Here is a 24867-nt window from a genome sequence, read left to right as displayed (position 1 = left end):
GCAAATTTAAGCTGATTAAGTTTTCAAAATCTATCTGACCTCCTGCTCAAACCTTTGATCTGTCGTCCTTAGTTTTACGGCACCGCATCCAGCGCCCGAACGCCAGCTCCCGCCAGCCCCTCTTTGGGGGGACCAAAAAAACCCACAGGGGCTCCCAGAGCCTCTGAACCCTGCATGGATCCAGCTCAGGCTCCATTTCTGCAAACTCCAGGGATTTCAGGCAGGCAAAGAGTCTTATTGATTTTCCTGGGCTATAAATCGAGGAGCTTAGAGCCGCGCATCGTCATGGTAGGGCTGGAATCATCCTCGGCAATCCGGGCAGCTCTGTAAGGTGCAGCTCAGCCTAAGAATATTACAGCCAGTTCAAAGTAATCCTAAACTTTACATGAAATTGCAATTTCAGATCCTCAATCCCTTCAAATTCCAAAATTATGAAACATATGGATGTCTCCATCTGTTTGTTGGCACTAAGGAATCTACTAAAAAAGTTGGCAAAACCAATTATCAAATTTGTGCATCATTTTTGAGATGACATTATGGCTTGGTTTTGTTAGAGAGATAATGGCAATACACATTGGCTTGAACCAGCATCCAGAAGAATTCTGGAGCACCAGACAAATCAAATTTCACTTTTTCTCCATTTATCACTCAAAAGTGAACCACAAACACTGTAAGGGCCCATGGTGGGGGTGCATAAATAAAAGTGGTGACACAGCCCCAGCTATCCCAGGGAGCTCTGTCCATGCTCTGTTCCTCCTTGTACTCGGGCTGACCCACGTTAACACTCGTTCCATTGTACTGCAGCCTAGTTTCAGATGATGTTTTACCACTGCTGCATGTCATAAAGTGACTGAAACTACCAGTTTATCTGAGAAAAAAAGTAAAAAAATAAATTACAGCAATAGCATAAATTACTGTTAGCCCCAGAAAGGGAGAGGGACTCGTCAGCAAGGCACTGCACAGATCACGTTACAGCTGCTCTCGCTCAACTTGCCTGGGGTAAAAGTCCTCATCTTTCATAGAAGCAGCTTTATAACCTCCTGAACCCACAGATGAAATCCCAATAAATAATAAAGAACCACTCATGAGTTCCATAAACAAATTAGAATTTGTTTGTTCACACTGAGTAGAATCAGGCTGACCTCTGAGAGACAGGACAGAGGTGATCCAAAAGAAAGAGACTCTGAATTTTATTGTTTTATTCCTAACTAAATGCAAATAATGGATATCCTACCAGTTTACTTAGAAGGAATTGCAACATTTTATTTTATAATGGCTTTAACAACTTCCAGTTGGCAAAATATTTATAAGTTTTGTCTCCCAGTCACTAACAAACCATAAATTCTTGCATTTTCTTCCAATCCCAAGCATTTGAAGCATCTGAATTTCAGAGGTACTGAGTTCCCAAAGCTTCCCCTGGAGACAGCACAAGCACAGCTCCATGGGCTGGGCTGTCTAAAACTGGTTATATTGGCCCCGTGGCACTAAAAACTATGGACAGTCCCTGCCAGCACCTCAAAGGGTCTTACAGGAAGGCTGGAGAGGGACTGCTCACAAGGGCAAGCAGTGACAGGAAAAGGGGGAATGGCTTCCCACTGATGGAGGGCAGGGCTGGATGGGATATTGGGAAGGGATTGGCCCCTGTGAGGGTGGGAAGCCCTGGCACAGGTGCCCAGAGCAGCTGTGGCTGCCCCTGGACCCCTGGCAGTGCCCAAGGCCAGGCTGGACAGGGCTGGGAGCAGCCTGGGACAGTGGGAGGTGTCCCTGCCATGGCAGGGGGAATGGGATGAGCTTTAAGGTCCCTTCCAACCCAAACCATTCCCTAATTCTGTGGCTCCTGCTGACTTCAGCTTTTCCCTGAGGGCTGTAACACCCAGCAGCTCTTGCATCATCACAAACCACACGAGCAGCTCTGATGAAGGCAGAGACCACAACTTACAGCACTGAAAAGATCCAACTCGTGGGGCTGCCTGGGCACCCTCTTTTCCACTGCCACCTTTTAACTGCAGAAATGTGAAGCTTCTCCCTTCTCAAAACCTGCAACCAAAACTAATTTAGAACCTCTTTATACAGGCTGTTGCTTTGCAACCAAGGGAGACACAAAGCACCTTCCCTGGGGCACTGCTATGCACAGAAAATGTCTTTTTACTCCTTCTTGTTTTAAGGAATGAGTAAATACACACAGACCTGTGCACAGGGAACATCAAGGGGGGATTTATACCAAATTTATCTTGATAAATGAGAAGGTTCACACTGGCCTGGTGCACACACACAGCAGTTTCCTGGGCTCCTTCTTTTCCAACTGGCTGCTGGGTGCACGTGCTGGAGGAAGCACGAGCTGGTTCTGAATTATTTTAAGGGCATTCCCTCCCTTTCAGGTTAGCTGCTATTTCAGAAACATAATGAATAAGAATCCAAGTGGAAGGTGAACATTTGGAGGGTCAGCCAGTGTTCATTAAAGTCAAGCTCTTTTTATAGCAATGGGCAGCACTGCAAATAGAGTTAATGGTCTGAAACCAGTTTTCTGTGTGTGAGAGGTGGCTGCTGAAATTCCCACTTGGCAGAAGCCTGTCAGAAATATCAATTGGAATACCCATTTTTATAATGAAAAGGATTTAAATTGGATAAGCAGCAGAGGAATTCCACTGATTCAAAAACTAACTCCTGTTTAGTTTCACACAGTTAATACATATTTTAGCTGAAATTATCTGATTATGATGATTTTACAGGCAGTTATTTTATATTACAGAAGACTTCTGCATTAAAAAGATTATGTCCTTGTTGCAGTTAATTGGTTTGAAAAACCAACTTTAATTCTTTAACAAGCCTTAAAGCATCATATTGTGGTTGCTGAGCAAAACTGCATGGACTTCAACAAAACATTTCATGTAAAAATTAGAACAAAAAAGAAAATTAAAATATTAAAACAAAAAATTTAAATTATTAGCACTCCAGATGTGGTGTCTGAATTAATGGATGCTCTTCTAACACTGCCCCATTTTCACTTTCTCCTTTCATGCAACAGAACAGCATCAGTGAAAGAGCCCAGGATCTATGACAGCACCACATCACAAAGGCACACTGTGTCCTACCCTAATTACCAGGCACTTAGAAGCTATTTGAAGGTTTGAGGTGCATCAGAGGGAACTTTCAGTTCCAGTTCCACTCAGGGGAGCACAAGCCCTGACCAGCCCCAGGTCCCTCTGGGCTTGGCAGCCACGTGGACAATTCCATCCTCCGGCAACACCCATGGAGACATTTGGGATGTCTTGGATATTGATCAATAATGAAGCTCTTCAGAAGCTTTGAAACATTACAAACCTGTGCACTGGGTAAGATATTAGGGAAAAATCCTTCCCTGTGGGGTGGGCAGGCCCTGGCACAGGTGCCCAGAGCAGCTGGGGCTGCCCCTGGATCCCTGGCAGTGCCCAAGGCCAGGCTGGCAGGGCTGGGAGCACCTGGCACAGTGGAAGTGTCCCTGCCATGGCAGGGCTGGCACTGGATGGGCTTTAAGGTCCTTTCCAATCAGAGTTTAGTGATGGGTTTGGCAGTGGTGGGTTTATGGTTGGACTCCATGACCTTAGAGGTCTTTTCCAATCTGAATAATTCCATGTTTCTCTATCTTCCAGCTTTGGAAAGAGCTCTCATAACTAGAGTTTTATACACACACACACACCACCATATTCACTGATAGAGAAGCAGCAGATAAAAGAACTTTTCTGTTTAGGGTAGTAGCTATGAAAGAATCATTTTTCAAAATGCCTGCAACTAGCTAAAAGTGGCCATCCATAAGCTGATCCTCCATAATTAGTTAGATAAAAGTGTAAGCAAACTTAAAAAAAAAAAAAGAAGAAAAAAAAAAGAGAAAAAAAAAATCAAAGGGTGGGGGAAGAAGAAGAAAGAAAACTTGCTCCAGGGAAGAAGCAACTGTTCTCTGATGTGCAGCAAGGAATTTAACATCAAAGAACTAATGTAAATGGGGCCCATTTACCTCAAAAAACAACACACCACTCCACATTCTGGAATATTTCTATTTTAAGTTTGACAGCATTATGCTTTGTACCAAAATTCAAGATTGTGTAATTTGATAGATGTCAGAAGAAAATGACCTTCAGAATGGCTAATGGTGGCAATCTTTGTTATTAAGTATGTTAAAACTCTCTGTACAATATCTGTTTAAACTTCAGAGATCAGCAGATCACCTTTAAAGTTCATCTGATTGAACATAAAAATTCCATTTTGACTCAAAGCCTGAAACATGCATTTTCCTTATGTGCCTCTAACACTGACAGTGGGTGACTTCCTACACCAAACTCCTGTTCTTTCTCCTGCTCTCCCCACCAATCAGACAAAAATGAAAGCTGGATCTCTGTTCAGCAGTGGAAATAGCACACTCAGTTGAAATATGTAATCTGAACCACCCAAAAGACCATTAAAAATAGTTAAATACCCAAAATGATGTTAACAGAATAATTAGTCAAGTACCAAATGACTTCAAGGGTTTTGAAAATGAATGATAGAAATCCCAAAATCCTATTAATATTCTATTTTACATTTCACTTTTGGAGGTCTACAAATCTTTTCCTTTTTATTTTTTTATTCATTAAACATACATCTTTAGGAGAAAAAACTCCCTCATTCATGTGTGAAGTACTTTTCATTGGGAAAAACCCAGGAATGAATAGAAATGCCTTTGACAGTACCTGCACAGAGAATTGCCCATTGCAGGTCTGTGCTCAATGGGGGCCCACTGAGAAACTGCTTCTGCAAACTGTGCCTTAGGAAAACTCCAAATTCCACACCTCTCATTTAAACCAACAGAGTACTTCTAATGATTCTGAAATCATGCAGAGGAATGAAATACAGGCATTTTGAACTCACCCAGAAGGTCTTCTGTGGGACTCCAGCTGCAGGGTGGCTGATGCCCAAGCTGCACCAGCCTTGCACCAGGACACAATTATTACCTTCATCCAAATGGATTTACTCATCTAAATATTCCCCAGCATCACTAACGCTGATTTCCAGTTAATATTGCTGCCAGCCAGGAACATTATTTCAAACAAACTGGCCTAAAATACCAGCCTTGCATACAAGACAAGGATTTAAAACCAGATTAACAGCCTGGGTTTGCCACATGCAATTGTTTAATGCTTGAACTACCCTGTACAGAAGACAGTACTGGTGAGTGCATCAGGCACTCAAAGGACTGGCAGAGAATTGTGGTTTAATCTGAAGCTGTTCTGGGACATTTTACCAAAAGATTGCTGGGTGTGATAAGCTCTGGGATCATGGACAGCACAGACAAAGATGGCTGAATTTTGTTTGATTTACTCTCATCAATCACCTGTAAGATGACCCTTGGTGAAATCAGTCTGGTGTTTTGTGGTGACAGAGATTCCTGCAAATGAAGAGATTCAAATGATCATCACAGATGTCACTGCTTCTGCCATCCATCACACCAGACAGCTGGGGTTAATATTTCTCATTATCTTCCTATTTCACCAACTTTGGGGTCAGGTTTTACATTTATGGCATGATTCTTCCCACAGCTCCACATTCCAGCAAGATGGAGTAAACCTGGTGAAGATGGGGAGACTGCAACACCCTTCACTTTAGAGACCCCAAATCACATTCCTGCATTACCATTCTAATATTTCCTGCTTTTCTCCTGTTCCATCCAACCAAACAGGGGTGGTTATTTAAACTGAGTTTAGGATGTTGTATCAAAAGTGCTGGCATGTTCTTTTCCAGAGCTTCAACAAAGAGAATGTGCAGCCAACAGGAATTATTTGAGCTTTGACAAGCTGCCTCCATCCCTGGGAAATGCAGACACCTCACTCCTCTCATGAGCTCGGGCTCTCCCCCACTCTGACATAAAGAAGTTTCCAGAACCACTCAGGCCCAGACATTTCTGGTACCCCCAGAGCTGGGACCCAGCCAAACCACGAGGGGACAGGCTGGGAAACACCTTGGAAGATGCAAGTCAAAGCTAAAGCTTCCTCCACACGTAGAAGGCAGCAGTCCCAAGATGTGACACTGATCCACGACTTGACTCAGTTAAAAACTGTTTAATCTGAGCTTTACAAAACCTGATTCTTTCTGAAACTGGAGATTTCTGAGACCCAGGCACTTTGTCATTATTTATCAGCTAAATTCACACACCTGGATTTTTGCCAAGGAGAGACTTTAGGGCTCCTGAAAGAATTAAAAAGGGATAAGAATGAAGTCTTTAGATTTTGCATTGTCTTAAGTTGAATTTTGTGGCAAGAACAAGCATTTATTAAGAGGACAATGAGTAGAAAGACATTCTATGTATGTATCATTTTAAGACAGAATCTTTGCTATTAAATAGAAGAAAAAGTGGGAACAAAGGACAAACTGTACCCCTGAATTAGCTTGGTATCAATACATTAACTTGGTATCACAAAGTTAACTCAGTGTTTTGAAGTTACATCGTTAGACAAGAGCCCAACAAAAGTTAAGCTCCTACAGCTGGAAAGACAGACACTGAAAATACAGCCATATCCCTCAACAAATCTGTGATCTGAAGCCATCAGTGCTCCTTAGCAAGATTATGATGGATTAATTTTGTATTTTAAATATGACAAAGCTTCCCCAAAAGAGAGACAACTTCCCGAGCCAGAGCGCGTTGCCGAGCCGAGGAGAAACTTCCCAAGTCCAGCAAAGGCCAATTAAAAAGAAAATGGAATATATTGCTCCATCATCAAAGCAATTGAAAACATAAATAAGGCATTGCAAGACTCTTAACATTCCCAATGTTTAATTATTTATCTGTTCTCTGTCCCGCAGCTGTAGGTCAGAATTAGCTCCTCTGAACTAAATACAGGAGAACTCTTTTGGGGATTTGTACCTTATTCATTTTCAAGCAAACATTTAAATTCATTTCAAATTCACACAAGAACTGCAACAGTTTCACCTAAATCAGATTTTCTACAAGTTAAACACCCCTCCTACACTCAGATGTGATTGTGAAACTACTTTGATCTCTGTTCCCAAATTTATTGCTCTGTGTAATCCATGACAAAATATAATGTGATTTACTGTATCTCTATATGACAGCCCAGCAGCTGACAGAACTTAATAATTTAGCATAAGAAAAAAACCCTTCTGGCACCAAAATATACAAATCATAATTGAGGCACTTTAGTATCATGTTACAATGAAGCACATACAGACTGATCATAAGAACTTCAAAACAATTAGAATTCGTTCTCACCCATTTAATGAAGGTGGGTTTTACTCCATGACATGTTCTGCAGCTGTAAGCAAGTCATTTTGGAGCACTTTTCTTTCTTCATATTAATGACTCTGAAGGACTAATAACATTGTTTTACCCCTTCCCTATTTCCCAAACACTCCTTCTCCAAAAGGAAGAAGAAAAAAGCCACCTGCAGCTTTTCTCTATGATAATGATATGAAGAAAGAGCAAATGAGTGTAAACAATGTCTTCAAAATGTGCCATATTTAAAAACAATCATTATGTTTTACATGAATTTGGTCTTGATCACTGAGCATTCTTCCTGAACAAAGCTACTTGGAAATCTGTTTTATTTTGTTGTGCTGACCTAAGCAGGGATGTGATGGCCACGTTCCATGGGCACCTCCTGCAGTGGCTTGTGCTGGCTCTGGGGTCTGGGGGACTTGAGAAAGTCTTTGTGCAAAGGATGCATCATCCCAGAAACTTCCAAGCAAAGTAAGAGTGTGGAGCTCATGGACAGAGGAGGATTTTCTACCTCTAATTCCAAGGAACAAACACCAGTTCTTGTTGTTTGGACAACCAAAACCATGCAGGAGTCCCAGTGAAACCAGCAGGGATGGCTGCAGGGACTGGGGTCCAGGAGCAGGGAATCCTTCCTGCCACACCTGACCAGGAACCCAGCCCTCACTCCAGAATTCTCAACAAATCTAAGAATGAATTGGCCAAATTGTTAAAATAAAAAAATCCACCAGTAATCTCAAGTTACAGTCAGCACCACACTGGAAAACAGCCAATGTTTTCCAAATATTATCAAGTACCCAGGAATGCAAGGATAAATAAAATGAGAGAAATAAATTAGATAAAACTGGACCTACAAGCAATCAGCCTTTTCCAGGACACGAGGTATTGGGCAAAAAGGGAGAGCATGAGGTAATGATTCAACTGGGCTTTTAAAACTATTTAATAAAGCTGAAATAATAAGCAATTGTGTATTACAAGATAAAGTCAGTGTGTTACAGGTTGTTTGGAGAGTGAAGAAAGGCTCGGGAAACGATTGAAAAAATAATTAAACCAGTTGTTCTGCCACTGGCAAAACCTCAGCATTCACCTTACCCACCATCCCCAGGACTTTGTGAGTCTTGATCTTATGAAAACACTCTGAAGGATAAATCCTGGAAGTTCTGGGATGGAGAAGAGGCAGCGTGTGCCCAGGTGCTGCAGAACTGGGAGGGGAGCTTGGGCACACACTTGAAAAAGAAAGAGGAGACAGAGACAACAAAAAAGCCCCACCTGTGATTGCTTCTTCAACAGACACTTCAGATGAATTCCAGTTGGTTAAAAACCCACTAAACCCAAAAAAAACAGGTAAATTTCTCCAACAACTACCCAGCTCTCATTGATATGACAGGACATGAGTAAAGTGTGCTGAAAGATGGGCCACATGATCGAGCTTTAATTTTAATCACATCAGTCCTTGCCCTGCTGAAAGCCATCTTTTTAATTCCATATTTTGTCATAATTTATCATTTAGCTTTTGTCTGGTTCTCATTTCTTAACAGCATTGCTTCAATCCTTTTCATTTTTAACCTGTGGTGCTATTTGTGAATGCAAATAATGGTGCCTGACCTCCCTGCAGACATTAATGAAGATATTAAAAAGTCAGCCTGTTGCTCATGGGTGCACATTTTTTCCCCACAGTGACAGTTGGTATAACTTCTCCTGGCTCCTAACTCTGGAACCAGATTTATGAATACAGCTGAGGAGCAGAAATCTGACTTGTTGCTTCCTGGATTGTTTTTTCAGAGTTTTTATTTTTATTTTTTTTAAAGGAGATAGGAGCAGAGTAACTCTGTGAATAACTGCAGCTCTTGCTTTGAAACATCTCCAGAAGGGAGAGTGCCATAAATTCTGTTTAGTCCTATTTGAGTGAAATATCCCTGAGATGATTCTACCATCTTTTTCTTCTTGTTTGGCTCTGTTGATTGAAGACTCTTCCAAATGGCTCCCCTGAGGGATGATGCAATTCCTGTCACCATGTTCCTGGTCCACCATCATCCTGCTTTTTCTTTGGAGGAATAAGAAGGAGCAGTGCAAAAAGGGACACACTACAGAGGAAACTGGTTTTAAAAGGATTTGTGGAAAGGCACTATCAAGACAGATTAAATAATCTGCATTCTTTGTGCTAATATACATTAAAAATATTTCCTCTTTCTGAAATACATTTCTTCTTGATCATGTTTTGCTTTTACTTGTTCTTTTGGCATCATATTTTGCTTTTACTTGATCTTTTGGCACCACATTGCTGGTTTTGCTAGATTTTCTCCAACAAAGCCAAATGTACTACACTCATCTTTATTAATATTAGTTGGTGAATCACTATTGCTGTGTCAGAAACGTTCAAGAACCAAATGTAATTTAATGTGCACAGGCTCTACAAAACAAAAACAATAAAATATTACTGCTCTGGAACAGAGAGATAATATCAGAGACAACAGTTCTTGAATTATAATGAAAAAAATCAGGAGACTTGGGAAACATCCAACTCTTCTTGGTAAGAATTGGAGGCTCTTTAAATTCTTCATAGCTGGGGCCTAAGCTAAATAATTGATGTAATAGACTCAAAACAAGTTTAAAAAAATGGCACATCTACAACTGGTGGGGGTCCTGCTTGCATTCAGCAAGGACACAAACAGGTCTGCATTACAATTAGACATAATTTAATGAGATCATTCCACTTGGGAGGAATACACATGCACTTTTTATGGCTGACCTGTTTGCCCCCATGTAAATAACCAGGGAATCACTGCAGTGAGTGTGAAAACTCATCACAAACAAAGTTATCTGCAACTGTGGCTTCAGTCTCCAAGTTAATGAAGTGAAAGGTGTCAGATCAAAGGTTCCATCACAGCCACTTCTCAGAAGGTCTTAGGGACAAAGATGGAACCATTTTTGGTGCAAATGAAATGTGGAGTTGGCAGAGAAGAAGCAGAGCTGGAGAGACAGGACTCAGAAATGGGAACTCATGGAAGGCACAAGATGCTTTTACTTTAGGAGCAGAAGAAACTGCTTAGGGACAACTCAATACTTTTAATCAAGTATCTCTTGGAGCATCTTTCATCTCAGAAGATGTCATATTCCTTCCCTTCATCTTCTATCTCTCTTTGCCAGTGCTGAACAGTGTGACATCATCTGCAACAGTGCCAGAACAGATACTGTGAATCACAGATATTCCTGCATATGCAGCATGAAAATATGCCCAGGGAGTTCCATCCAACTGGGCTGTTCTTGGGCTGTGCTGGGTGAGGAATTAAAGGAATTAACCCAGCAGCACTGAGCCTGATGCTGAAGGAGGGACTGAAATGTTCCCTAGGGCACATTATCAGTACCTTATTTGTAAATTAGGAGCAAGAAGTTGCTCAGAAAATAAGTACCCATCCATGGGACACTGTCTGAAGAGTTTTGAAAAGGGCCCCATTAAAAAAACATTATATTGCAACAAAGCTGTAATACAGAATAATTATTTCTAATTAAGAAGTGGTCACTTTCAGAGTGACCTGAGCTTTAAGGTCCCCAAGTATCTGAGTTTTATGTGGACTTCACACCAGATACACACACAGATATGCCTAAACTGTGAAATTCAGCTTCCCACTGGATTTTTAAGCAATCTTCACAGAATTGGCACCAAAAAAAAGAGTAAATTTAGAGAGCTAATTTTTCTCCCATATTGCCCTAAATTTCCAGGTAACAAGATCTGGTAGAAAATATTTTCATAAAAAAATTTTAAGGCTCATGCTGCAATTAAGATGTTTTTTTCCCCCTCTTGGATAAAATCATCTTCATCAAGGTTCTGTAGACTAGGACCAAGATTTGATACAAGATACAGGTATAGTGATTGTACCAGGTAAAAACTGTAAACATCAGATTTGATTTAAAATCACAGACACCTCAGAGTACAACTAACATCAACATCATTAAAGTCTACAAGCAGGATCTGTGTGGCTCTGGCCAGGTTTTATGCCACTTTGGTGTCCCATCTCTCCAGAGGGAACCACTTCACAGCTCCCTTCCATCAGAAGCAGCCCCAAAAATAGTGTTTAACTCAGTTTTGGGGATTTTTTGAGTGCAGATTTGTCCTATAATCAAATTTCATGTGTGTTCAGTACAGTCAATACACAAAAATGTAAATTACTTCTCCACAAGAAAAGCAGCACTGACAGAGAATTAGATGTTCCTGGAACCTGCATAAACCTTTAACAGAATGAGTCAAAAGATCTATTTAAATATAGAAAAGAAGTCAATAAAAAGCTAAATGTTGAAAATTATTTAGAGAGGAAAAAAAAAAAAAAACCCCATCATCATCTTCTCCCACTCCAGTTTACTCATGTGTGCTGCTCAAAGGGAGCTTTTTAATGAGATATTTTCAGTGTTCCAAGGTTGCTTCCTTTGAGCATTGTTAGCCTGTCCACTGCTCTGCTCGGGCCGTGCTTGCTGAACGCTCATTTCCTCTGCCAAGAAAATCCCCCAGAACGTTACAAACAGTGCCAAGCCCCACATCTGCACACACTCAGACTTTGTCTCCTGCTCTCAGTCATTCCTGGCAAACCTGGAGCTGCTCCCAGCTTTGTGCACTCCGCTGCACCTGGCTCAGGAGTGCCCCAAGTGCTGCTGATGCAACCTGGAGCACACCTGGCCCTGCCCAGCAGCTCCAGGGCTGTGTGCTCCAAACACCCAACAACCATGGAGTGGCTGGGGTTGGGAGGGACCCTAAAGCCCATCCAGTGCCACCCCTGCCATGGCAGGGACACCTTCCACTGTCCCAGGCTGCCCCAGCCTGGCCCTGGGCACTGCCAGGGTCCAGGGGCAGCCACAGCTTCCCTGGGCATCCTGTGCCTTCCTACCCTCCTAACAAGGTGAGAACACCTTGCAGAAAAATGATCCTAAAACTTCTGTCAGCTCCACCAGGTAAGTAGAGAAAATGCTGAAAACACCTCCATATCTTACAGGAGCAAAGCAGGACAAAAGGTGCACAATCCTCACAGTGTCCCAGGAATCTCCACCAGACACCAACCCCCAAGTGCTAAGGGAGTGCTCAGGAACTGACACCACAATTAACAACCTCCCAGCCTTACAGATGGGATTTTTAAGCAACAGAAAATTAAAGACCTCAATAAATCATGTGTCCCTAAATATCAAAAAGATGTCCACAACCACCAACAAACATTTAAACATTCAGTGTGCCTGTAATGAAGACTCTTCCTTCCCCTGTCTCTGCTCCTCACTCTTCTCCTTCTCACCCCCACAGCAGCAGGAGGGCAATGCCAGAGGAATCCTGGATCTTCTTCACCCTTTTACAGCTCTGTTTGTCTTGTCATTGAAGTATGAATCATTTCTTTTCTATTTCCTCATGTTCACGTTAACAACAGTCCACAGTGACACAAAGCAATCCACACAGAAATTAACATTATTCCCAGAGCAGATCACAGAGGAATGAGATCCCTCACTGAGAATGGAGTGACCTTCAGAAAATCTGGCCAGTCAGATGTTCCACGCCTAAACTGTGAAATTCAACTTCCCACTGGACTTTTAAGCAATCTTCACAGAATTGGCACCAAAAAAAGTAAATTTTGAGAACAATTTTTTTCCTCATGTTGCCCTAAATCTCCAGGTAACAAGATCTGGTAGAAAATATTTTCAAAAACAAATTTCAAGGCTCATGATGCAATTAAGATGGTTTTTTATCCCCTTCTTGGATAAAATCATCTTCATCAAGGTTCTGTGGACTAGGACCAAGATTTGAACTAAATTAGCTGAAACTGCTACTTTTGAGCTTCAAATGGAGTTTGTCTTCAAAGCTACTTCGAGTTTTGGATTTTGTGGCCAATTTCCACAGTCCTACAATTGCAAGACAGAAATGAAACAGAATGGGGAAGGGAGATTTGAAGGTAATGCCAGGTATTTTCACATGTCTGTGAAAGACTTTTCAACAGAGATACTTTTTTCTTTTCCCCTCCTATCTTTTACTCAACACGTGCTCTTCAGATTAGGGTAAAAATAGGGAAGTAGGTTAAAGAAAAAAAAAATACAATAGCAGTTAATATAGCTTAAAATTAGCAAATTTTTAGAAAAATAGAAAAAAAATCCAACAAATTAAAGAAAACCAGTATTTCTGACAGAAATGACAATTCAAGACTATTAGAGATATTGCCCTATGAAGGATTATTTGTTACTTTAATTTGAGGATGTAAAGAAGTTAACTTTTCTTTTGCTATACTACACATGTAAAAAAAGATCAAAGAAAGAAAAGAATTGAGATTCAAATTCCATTTTTAAGCAAAAATGACAATGTCTTCCTGAGTTAAAATTAATCCTTTAATGATGAATTTCAAAGGTTTAAATACTTTCTGTGACCTTGGCTTTAAATAATTATGCCAAGCAGAGCTTTCCTTACATTCAGAAAAGATTCTGAATTGTTGATCACAGCCATTTAATGGCTTCAGGCTGGCTGATTTCCAACATAATCCTCCGAATGCTCTTTAAAATTACAGACCAAGAACCTGACGCAGGTAAATGAAATGTCACTTGCACAAAGGCTGCTCAAACACTCCATGCAGATTGTTAATTTGTGCCACTGCACATCCCCTTGCAAGAAAATGTGTGATTTAGTGCCTTAATGCAATGTATAAAAGAGACTTCAACAACTATCTGCTTACACATACACAGTCTACCATAAATATTAAGTAGGGTTTTTTTGGTTTGGCTTTTGAAATAAAACTTGCATGTTTTAGCTCCCTAATGGGGGAGAATACTTGAATTCAAGACAGGGGTCCAAGGGATGCTCAACAAGCAGGAATGTGGGCAGTGACCCCACAGAACAATGGGAGAGAAGCCTTGATCAATCTGAAACATTAATTTCTATTTTCAAATCTTACCAGAGTCCTTTCTCACCTGATGTACACCACAGGCAAAATTAGACCAGCCACTGGGAGCAACCAGACACAATTTCCTTGCACCCTGAGCCTGAGTTTTTCCCTCCTTAAGAAGCTCACCCTCTTTTTAAGGGAGAAAAAGTTTGGCTAGGCAGAACCACCCTCTCCACTGTCTCTATCCCAGCAGAGGAAGATCAGCCTGCTCCTGGCTGGCTTCACCTGTGAAATCACCTGTGTTTTTAAAGTGCTGTTGGACCCTCATGGCACCTTCCATCCCTGCTGGAGGTGCTGCCCAGCCCCAGCGTGCCCAGAGCAAAGAACCCCAAACCACCCCACGCTCCTGCTGTGACTCTGACATCCCATGGTCTGCATCTGTTCCTTCAACTCAAGTGATCCCTGAACATTTTTCCTCAGGGAAGCCTTGCCCAGCTGACCTTTGGGGTGATCCCTCCCCTTCTGCCCCGTGGAGCTGCTCGTTGTCAATCCCTTACCTTTTTCAAGGCTGCCTCTGTCTCCGCCATGTGCCTCTTCTTCAGGTCTGAGATCACTTTTTCCATCTCCACCTTCAGGCTGTTCAGCGCTTCCTCCTTGTCTCGAGATGCCTTCAGCTTCTCCTCGTCCCTCTGCAGGCTCAGGTCCAGCAGCTGATGGTTCCTCAGGGCGTTTGCCTGGATCAGCTCCTCCCTCAGCTTGCGGATTTGGTTCTCCAAACCAGAGATCACCTGAGGGGAAGAGCAAACAAAGTGACAAAACCCAAACCCACAGCACAAACCCCCCTGGGTTCTGTTGGTGCTAGGAAGGCCCGATGGGGGGGAAGAATGATGGCAGAACTCCATGATATCAGAGGGCTAATTAATTACTTTATTATACTGTATTATACTATAACTGTACTGTCAGAACCCAGGAGATCCCTCTGGCTGCCCTGGAGGGCTCGAGCCCCTGCCCAGGGGGCTCACAGACCTTGGCACAGAGCCCAAGACCCCTGGGCCTTTGATCTTGACCCATGGAAAAAATTACCAACCTTATATGAGGATTTACAAGGAATAAAAGTTTAAGTAGAATAATAGTGAATTCATCACAGGGTGAAGAATAGATTTTTGAGGTTTTTCGAATGGGGGCTCGGGGTCCCAAGATGGAGGAACTTGGGCATGCCTTGTCCTTTTTCCTTCTCCTTGGCCTCCATTTTCTGGGTGATGTCGGCACTTTTAGATTGGTTTAGAGCAGAAACTCACTAACACAGGTGATAGGTATTGGGAAGTTATGGTAAATAATGTACACACAGTTTTTAGTATAAAAAGATGACACTGCCCCAAGGATGGGCAGTGTGCCTCAACCCGACCTGCCAGACAGACCACGGAGGGTCGGAGAAAGAATTTTATAGATGAGAAACAATAAACAGCCTTGAGAATGAGAATAGAAGAGTTCTGACTCCTTCTTTGACTGCTGGGCTGGGAAAAGAGACTTTCTGACACATCTAGGGGTCACTGTGAGCAGCAGAGATTCTGAGACTAGATTACAAAGAATACTAAAGAATACTAAAAGATACTAAAGAAAACTCCTGATTGTCTCCCAACAGTCAGGACACAGCTTTGACTGACTGGCCAAGGAAAAATGAAACCCATGATTCTACCATCTTTTTCTTCTTCTTTGGCTCTGTTGATTGAAGACTCTTCCAAATGGCTCCCCTGAGGGATGATGCAATTCCTGTCACCATGTTCCTGGTCCACCATCATCCTGCTTTTTCTTTGGAGCAATAAGAAGGAGCAGTGCCAAGAGGGACACACTACAGAGGAAACTGGTTTTAAAAGGATTTGTGGAAAGGCACTATCAAGACAGATTAAATAATCTGCATTCTTTGTGCTAATATACATTAAAAATATTTCCTCTTTCTGAAATACATTTCTTCTTGATCTTTTGGCATCATGTTTTGCTTTTACTTGATCTTTTGGCACCACATTGCTGGTTTTGCTAGATTTTCTCCAACAAAGCCAAATGTACTACACTCATCTTTACTAATATTAGTTGGTGAATCACTATCACTGTGTCAGAAACGTTCAAGAACCAAATGTAATTTAATGTGCACAGGCTCTACAAAACAAAAACAATAAAATATTACTGCTCTGGAACAGAGAGATAATATCAAATTCAATTACCAAACTGAATCCAATTACCAAAATTCCTTCAGGTAAATAATCTTTCAACACATTCCACGTGTGCACAAACACAGGAGCAGCAAATGAGATAAGAATTGTTTTGATCATTCTTTTCTCTGCTTCTCTCACAGCCTCTCTCTGTTCAGAGCACAGGTTTCCTCCAACAGGCTGTCACCTGGGCTAGGAGCAGACTCAGAGGATGCTCTGTCCCTTTTCCTGGCACTTCTTGTTCCTCCCTTTCTCTTCCTGCACATGGTTAAATACAGCTCCCCTGCCCAAAGCACGGGTGAGATGGACCCTTCTGGAGGAGAAACTGAGCTTGTGGCACACAACCACTACATGTCCTAGCCATGCCTTCTTTTATTATCCTTAAGAAATGACCTGCATCCTTCTAATGAGCCATCAGAGCATCATCCATCATTTATCAATCACTGCCTGCCCCCGAGGGGGGAACACAAGGGGGAGGATGGAAGTGACAGGAATAAAGCTGTGTCACTCCTTGCTGAGTTTTATTGGTTTTTTTCTCCTAAGGTCAGGGTGGGGATTAAATGTGCAAGATGGTGTTGCTTGTTCGGATTTAGATGTTTAGTCTCACAAGTTGTGAGTTTTACAGTACTTTAACAAGTTAAAAATGGAGACATATTTCTCTTTCTATAAGGTTTTTTAAGGATAAACTGTCTAATTAAGAAATGGCACTTAAATTATTTTTATTTTGAATCTAATAACTAAGTACTTGTGCTCTGTGATGTGGATTTTTTAATCTAATTACACAATACTACTTGAACTTATGGAGAAGAAGGTGAAGAAGGTGAAGAAGAAGGACTAGCTTCTGTCCTAAAATCTTTATCTTGCTTCATATGTATTACTGTATTCTAAACCCTTAAACTCTGAGTTTTCTACTATGGGATATCACACACTTCTATTCAAACTCCACCCCCACAATCCCAGCTCTACCATTCCATTTTGGAAGCTTCTCCACAGCCTCAGGTCAGTGCAGTGTTCTCCTGGGGGTCAGAGCCTGGCAGCACAGAAAGTCTGAAATTCTCAGGGACCAGAGTTCCAACAACTCCTAATTGCACAGAATTCACTCTGCTATTTTACCACAGGAGTAGACACACACCTATTGCTTCAGATTACACTCACTAACTCTCTCTAGTTCCTTTTCTAACTCCATTCCCTCCGTGGGTTCTTCACTGGGGTACAGGAGCATCACATCTGGGACACAAAGCACTGTCCTTACAGCTAAGAGAGATGGATGACACTGAAAGCACATCTGCGTGTTCATTCATAAATGCAAGTCTGAAAATGAGCACTTTCACTACAAAACTCCCACAGAATTCCCCCCTTTCTCCTCCCTGTTTCCCAAGAAACTTTGCAGTTGTCTGGAATTCCTTCACAGAGGACACGACAATACTGAGAGCAGAAACTGATGTTCTACCAAGTAAGTGCAGGTGACTCAGCTCAAGCTCATTAAAGGATTCACAGGAAAATCTGAGGAAAAGCAGCATATATTTAAAGTTCCCATTGTCCTGGAATGCCAGTTTCTTTCCAACTACCATTTTTCTTCTTCAGACATTTTTAATACACTGCCTGTACTCAGCTACACCATTTATTTGCAGCCTCTGAGAACCACATTAGTACAAAACTCAGAAAAGGAAACATTTGTTTCTGACCAAAGTTGGGACATGAATGACTATCAGATCTATTGCCTTGTACATTAATCTCCCAAGACAGATTCCTATAAATACTGTGATCTGAGAGAGGAAAAAAAAAAAAATCAAGGCTTGAAAGTTTGCCTATTTCTCAAGCTATGTGAACTATATGGTGTAATAAAAGACATCATCTCCCTTCAAACCTTCAGTTTGTCCTTCAGCTATCCCAGCTGTAACATGTATTAAATAATATCAACCATCTCAGAAACTTATTTTGCTTCCATGCTTTCTTAATTACTCACTGGCATTAGTCCCTACTATGTCAAAGGTAAGAGTGTGTGTATGGTGGAGAAGGAATGAGCACGTCATTTGTATACAGAACTCTACCACAGGCCACATATTTCAGCCCTATCAGCATTATCTCCAACATATGTTTCATATACTGTAATCTGTGCTAGATCCTTTCCTTCCTTTCCTGAGCTTTTCCTCTGCACATGTTTAATTTCTTATTAAATCTGTATACAGACTAAAAATGTAAAGTTCCAGTGTATAATTATAATCCACAATGTACTTTTATAATTCTTTCGGAAAATGATTTCATCTCCAGATCACAAGAACATGACAGCCTGCCTGGCTTTTCCTTAACCAAAGCAGCACTAACTCCATGAAGATAAGAGCTGCAATTGCTGATGGGTGATATGGTCTGAGTTCCAAACTGACACACTGAGAATTTGGGGTTTTTAACAGCTGCCCCAGTGCAAGTCCTGCCTGAAATAGCCACAGTTATCTTTTCATCTGTGAGAGTTCTTTTTGAAAGCTCATTCCCCTGCTCTCATTTTTTCCCCTCCTATTTTAAAATAAAAAACTTCCTTTAATTACACTCCCAATACACACACATAAGTGAAACTAAGAAATTACACTGCTCAGAAGTTCCCTAAAAAGTTTATTAAAATATTTAGGATAAGACATCAGGGCTAACTTTTTATAATACAAGGAAAATTCGCTCACAAATGACACCACAAGCCAAAATAAAGACTAAGTAAATTCCTGTTACACCTTGTAAGCTTTACTTCCTTCTTTATTCAATGGTTCTTATACAAAGTCATTAGAAAATGAAACACAATCCAGTGTTTTCTGTAAGGAGAAAGTATCAGCTCCCAGCCTTCAGAGCCAGAACTGGGGACAGCTGAGAGTGAGCTGAATGTCATAGGTAAGGCAACAGTAATTAATATGCAAAGGAGCATTAATGTTGGACCTAATAGATGGCAAAAGCAGATTTGGTTCTATTAGGGAAGAAGAAAGGCTCTGAAGACGGGGTGATGGCAGCGAAACTAATATGATTAAAGGAGTCCCTTTGGAGCAACTTCACTGCCAGTAAGATGATGTTAAGAGACATCTAATCTCTCCAAAGTGACTGGAAAAAGCTTATATTGGGGATCACAGACACAGTTCTTGTCAATTACTTTCAAATAAGTCCAGTTCTCACAGGCAGATTAGTTTTTCCCATAAACAAAGTCAGTGGCAGAAGCAGCTTACGCCCAACCCAGCGCCCGAGACAACTCTGTGTGACACAGATATGTCCCCACTGCTGAGGGAAATGGATCCCAAACTTTCCAGCACTAAGACTCTGCTATTCCACATGCCAGGTTTAATAAACTATTATTAGACTTACATGTAGGCAAATAAGGGGGAAAAAAAAAGAAACCCCAAGATGACTTAATTCTCAGTTGCGAAAAATCCATGAAATATAAAACTTATGAGCAACTGTCTTTTCTTAATGATTCTGTGGGAAAATAAAAGCTGCAGTTACAAAATCTCACTGCTCAGGCTCCAGATCCAAAGGCAGGATGGTTTCTTTGTAACACTGAGTCCTCTTTCTCAGTTTTGGTTTCCAAAGTCTCCTCTGGCTGCCCAAATCTCTGTTTGGGAACCAAATGGTCCAAACAACTGCTTGAGTACAAGAGCTGCTGTTAGAAAAACTCACCTTAAACATGCCATCTAAGCAAATTATTATTGTGCTAAACGAGGATTAAACATAAGAAATAAGGGCTGACAGTATGTAATAGAGCCAAAATGTTACTGCCACTTGCTGCCTTTTCTGGATCAAAGTGTTGTAGTCTCTATTTCGGTGGTGTGGGTACGAGCACATGAAATAAGAGAGATCTGTATCTATTTTAGAAAGGATAGAGAAGTTTGTAGCAATTCCCAGGATGGCCATGCCACAGGAACATGCCCCAAACAAGGAAGCATTTTGTAAAATGACCATTAATCCACATACAGGACAACAAATAGAAAGACAACACCAGCTTACACAGTTTCCCAAATGGAACAAAAATACATAAACTGTGTGACAGAGATTTCATAAAGGTTTATGTGACATATTTGTATGTCCCTTAGATGAAGAAACTGCTGGCCAAGGTGGTGATGTCTATTTCTGTTTCAAAGAAATAACTTAGAATTCTAACTAAGAATATCTGTGCTGAAATAGTGTCATAAAAAGGGTGGGTCATAAGCCCACAGCAATTTGCCTGCAGGGAAAAAATAGACTTGAAAGAAAAAGAAGAAGGTTGGTCACTCACTTTGGCCTATTTAAAATGCCAATAAATGTACTGCGTGTTATTTGGAAGGAAAACATGTGCTCTTAATTTTAAAAAGTAAATTGCATAAGAAAATATGAAGTTGGCAAAAAGTTTAAATTAAAATCTGTTGCTGATGTCTGAAACTCTGCTCCACTTACAGGCAACGGGATGAGAAATGGACCGAATGACTACGGCCTAATTCAAAACAATAATAACACAAATTCCCTTTATTTTCCAGGAGCTGCTGCTTCACCCCCATGAAGCATTTCCTTGGATGAGTTTCTGAGGAAGAGGCTGGAGCATGACAGCATCTCCACCCTGACGGGGTGAGCACAGGGAGCTCGCTGCCCCCTCCTCCCCGTGCATTACACACCAAACCACATCCACCCAGCACCACGCTCAGCTCCAGTGGCCAGGCTGGCTGGAAGTCACAAAAACAAGGCAGAGGAGAGCTGAGATGAAATGCACTCCTAATTTATTCCCCGTGGTGCAGCTCTAGAGGCGCTGAGGTGTTGCTGCAGCAGATTTACAGTAAGTGACAAAGATGTGCCAGCAGATGAAGCTGCAGTAACCTCACTGCTCTGCCTTGCTGGGAGCTGCTGGAACAGAGCATCACTGTTAAACACCCCTGCCCTTCTCAAGGGGCTCCTGACAACTCCTCAAACTGAGTTTCAGAAGTTTTCTGTGCTGGGTTAACTTGGCTCCAGTCAGAGATGACTGCACAGGGCTCACTTTGCTGGGTTTAATTTTGCTGGCATGTAGCATTTTAAAAAACCTACAACAACTGAGTCCATGAGCAGTAGCATGGACAAGGCTGGATGATCCCAAAGATCCTCTCTAGGATAATAACCTCAAATATCAGCCTGTAAGTCACAGCCCTATCTGACCACAGATAAGCAGCCTCTGCCTCTGCGTGCCAAGACCTTCTCAGCATTTCCCCCTTGGAGAAGAACAGTGAAACGAGCAGTGTGTGCTGGGGAACATCAGCTGGGCCCTTCTGAAAGGGACATTTGTCTCTCTGTGCCTTGCCACGCTGTGGGGTGACAGTGAGGGATGAGGCATCCATAACATTTGTTATTGGGCACTGGATTGTTTCTGAAAGGAGATCACTCCAGTCAAGGGAAAGGCAGGCTGCAATAAAAACAAATCTCACTCTGGTGATGAAGAAGTGAAAGGAAAGTAAGGAACAAAGTAGGAACACCCAGTGATTCAGTGGGGACAATGAGTCCCTTTTACCCAGGAGCAGGGCAGTGTCCCAGAAGAGGGGCATGAAGTGTCCTGTCCCAGCCATGCAGGGACTGGTGGCACATTTACTGTAAAACATTTACTGTAAAGGGGATTATCTGCTCAAAGTGGGAATCTGAACCACTTCAGCTTTCTTGTGAATAAACACAGCTTTATCAAATGCTGGGGAACATCATACAAGTTTCTCCACCATCACAGAAACAACCAATGCATTTAACATAAAAGAAGTCTGAGAAATAAACAAATATTTGCAGCTCTGAGCTTAGAAAAAAGTGTAGCTGTAAGAACTTCAAATGTGTGTAATGCTGATTTTGTGCTTAAAACAAAACCAGTTTATATTAACAAGTTTTTCTACTCCAGCTTCTGCAAGGGACAACAATCCTCTTAACTGATCTTATTCTGGTTTGCAGGAACTATTCTCGTGATTTTTACCCTCTGGACCCTGCCAGCCAAGGGCCAGGCACAGCCCTAATCTTTCTGTCCACAAATCATCCTACTGACTCTGACTCACTGCTCCCACTATACCTGCTTTTCTCCATGCCAAAGGAATTCCAAGTGGCCAGTCCAGCCAGCTGGCAGCTATTTGTGGCTCCTTTGCATTGTATGAACTCAATCATGTCCACTTAACTATATTAAAAATATTTTCTATACCATGGCAATTTCAATTAAAACATGTAAAGAATTTATTAACCTTTTTCTCTCGTGACTCCTAAAATCAGCAATTTGTCAATATTATGAACACTTTAAAAGATGAGATTTCATTTGCAAAGAAAACCAGTGGCACATTATCACATGGGTAATGATGTGGCAGAGCACAAATTAGCAGGCATAAGTAATAAACAGCTATTTAGCTTTCACAGCACAATCTATTACACTGTCAAGTTTAAATGCCTTTTGGGTAAGAACACACAGGCCCATAAATGTGGCATTTAAGGGAGCAGATAAATGAAATGGTGTGAAATGAAGTGAAAATGAACAGCAGTTCAGCGACCCGTGGGTTGGGCTCAGTTCCTAAGAGCACTGATCATTCCAAGAGCATGGGGCTGTGCAAGCCCTTCCAGGGCAAAAGACAGAAATTAGCACCCCCACCATTATAAACAGTCCTGGGCAGTGGTCTAAGGCTCCCTGGAAACACTAAAATATCAGCTTCAATACTCAGAAATGCATTTCATTGTATGCTTATACAGTATGTTGTGCACACTGAAGTGTTCTCATTCTTGAGGGGGAAGAAAATCCCTCCAGAATGTTGGTTCTATTGCAGAGCTTCTTAAAAAGCAGCCATCCTCATCCTATTTATATGTATTTCTCTCCATATATCCTATATGTGACTACATTGCAGGGATGGGGTGAAGTTATTAATATGTTCATAAGTGAAAGGTCCTCAGTTTATAAATCTGGTTGGATTTAATCAAGTTTGGCTCTTGGAGGAGAAGTGACACCAAGCAAAGCTGCACTCTGATCTGCAACTGCACAGCACAAGTGAAAGGGAAGATCCTCAGGCTCAGACAGATGAATATCCAGTGAGAAAACCTCAGTACCAGCAGTGCAGGTGACACTAAGGGTGAAATGTGGCAGTTCAGCAGGGTCAGACCTCAATCCCCACATTCAGGATTTATGCAAAGGTCTATGGACTCCATCCCCACACATCCTCATCTCCTCCCACCTTTGCACATGCACCTCTGACACCTCTCTTGAAAATACCCCTGGGATTTGTAAAGGGAGGTGTTGAGCTGCTCACTTACAGATTCATTTCATTAATTTTAACAGCATTAAGCTGCTTTTAAAGGTCAAACCTCCTTGGTAAGATTCTTGGGCTATTCCAGCCCTGGGCATGCTCTCAAGAATGCCTCTAACATTAATGAATCTGATAAAAGTTTATTCCTACTAACCCTGCTTATCTTGTATCTACCAGGGTCTCACTTTGGTGTGGGGACTGGTTTAACACCACCCCACCTGTACAGTGCTGCTGGAAGGAAACACCACTCACCTCTGGCATCAAACCATGGCCAGCATCCCTCCCTCATCACAATTCCTGCCCTGAGCATCATCCCAAGGAAGGTCCAGCACCCTTCCAGAGAGATTCTGCTTTGTAGCAATGTATTTGCTCTGTCTTGTCTAATCCTGTTCAGCATTTCCTGAACCACATGGAAGTGTTGACTCACTAAGAACAATAGTTACCTTCTGCTCAGCTCCACTTCCAATAAAATGAAGGAAAAATGAGTCTGCTTGTGCCATTCCTATAAATAAACCCACTTAGGCAACAATTAACAGGCAATTTAACCCCCAAACTGTTCACTGACTCTGCCAGGTATTGATGAAGGCTGAAAAGAAACAAACACACTGGTATCAAAAAGCCAGCAGGGAAAAGTTACACTCAAAATATTGTCCTCACTCTGGTTTCTACATCTTAGAAAAAGGCAGCACATTTTTGAGGTCTGCTGTGACATGGCATTAAGCAAAACACAAATTTTGATGATTTTTTTTCCCCAAAAGAAGTGCACTGAAGTAGATCTGGACTTTTACAGAAGCCAGTCACATGCCTAAATCCCAGTTAATGTAAATGGCACTTAAGCTACAAACTGGGCTTAAAAAAAAAAGCAGAGGGGGGAAGAAAGAAAATCAGACATCCATTTGAACAGCTCCACAAAGAGCTTAAAATTAACAGAGCTTATTTCCATTTCTTAATTTACATAAGTCCATTTGATTCCAATTTAGTTAACAGCAGCTAGAAAGCAGAACTTCATCTAGGCTGGTTATTGTCACTGCCTTCCCCACAAAATGAGTTTTAGTTGAAGGGGAGAACCTTGAGCTTACACGTGTAACAAAACAATGCAGAGAACTGGTGAGCCAAAGGATTACTCACCAAGCTGAAACTGAGATCAATTAAATACATTTTCCATTTCACTGTTCTAAGACCTGGAACAGACTTGGCCCTCTTGCCTTGGAGACTGATCCAGAGCAGTTCCTCCTTCCCTGATTTACTGAATTTGCTTTGAAACAGATTAGTGAGACAAAAATTAAAAATTCTGCCTTCTTTCTCCTCTCCTTTTATCTGATGAAAGGAATGTTTACCTTTGTATTCTTCCTTGTACA

General features: G+C 41.6%; 1 protein-coding gene across 7 annotated transcripts in view; it reads right to left on the bottom strand.

Annotated features, from left to right (window-relative positions):
* CEP112 (centrosomal protein 112) overlaps window positions 1-24867 on the bottom strand; it is a 162119-nt gene that overhangs the window by 46729 nt on the left and 90523 nt on the right. For 6 of the 7 annotated variants that reach the window (XM_059864085.1, XM_059864084.1, XM_059864088.1 and 3 more), the window contains one exon: window positions 14637-14867. In XM_059864085.1, coding sequence (XP_059720068.1) covers window positions 14637-14867 — 231 coding nt within the window. Of the gene's footprint in view, window positions 1-10244; window positions 10409-14636; window positions 14868-24867 lie in introns of those variants that run through there. The other variant, XM_059864091.1, reaches the window with a different exon arrangement.

The sequence above is a fragment of the Haemorhous mexicanus genome, chromosome 20 (assembly GCF_027477595.1).
Source record: "Haemorhous mexicanus isolate bHaeMex1 chromosome 20, bHaeMex1.pri, whole genome shotgun sequence".
Classification (NCBI taxonomy): Eukaryota; Metazoa; Chordata; class Aves; order Passeriformes; family Fringillidae; genus Haemorhous; species Haemorhous mexicanus.
Note: the sequence above shows the minus strand (reverse complement) of the source record. Positions and strands in the feature narration are given on the sequence as shown.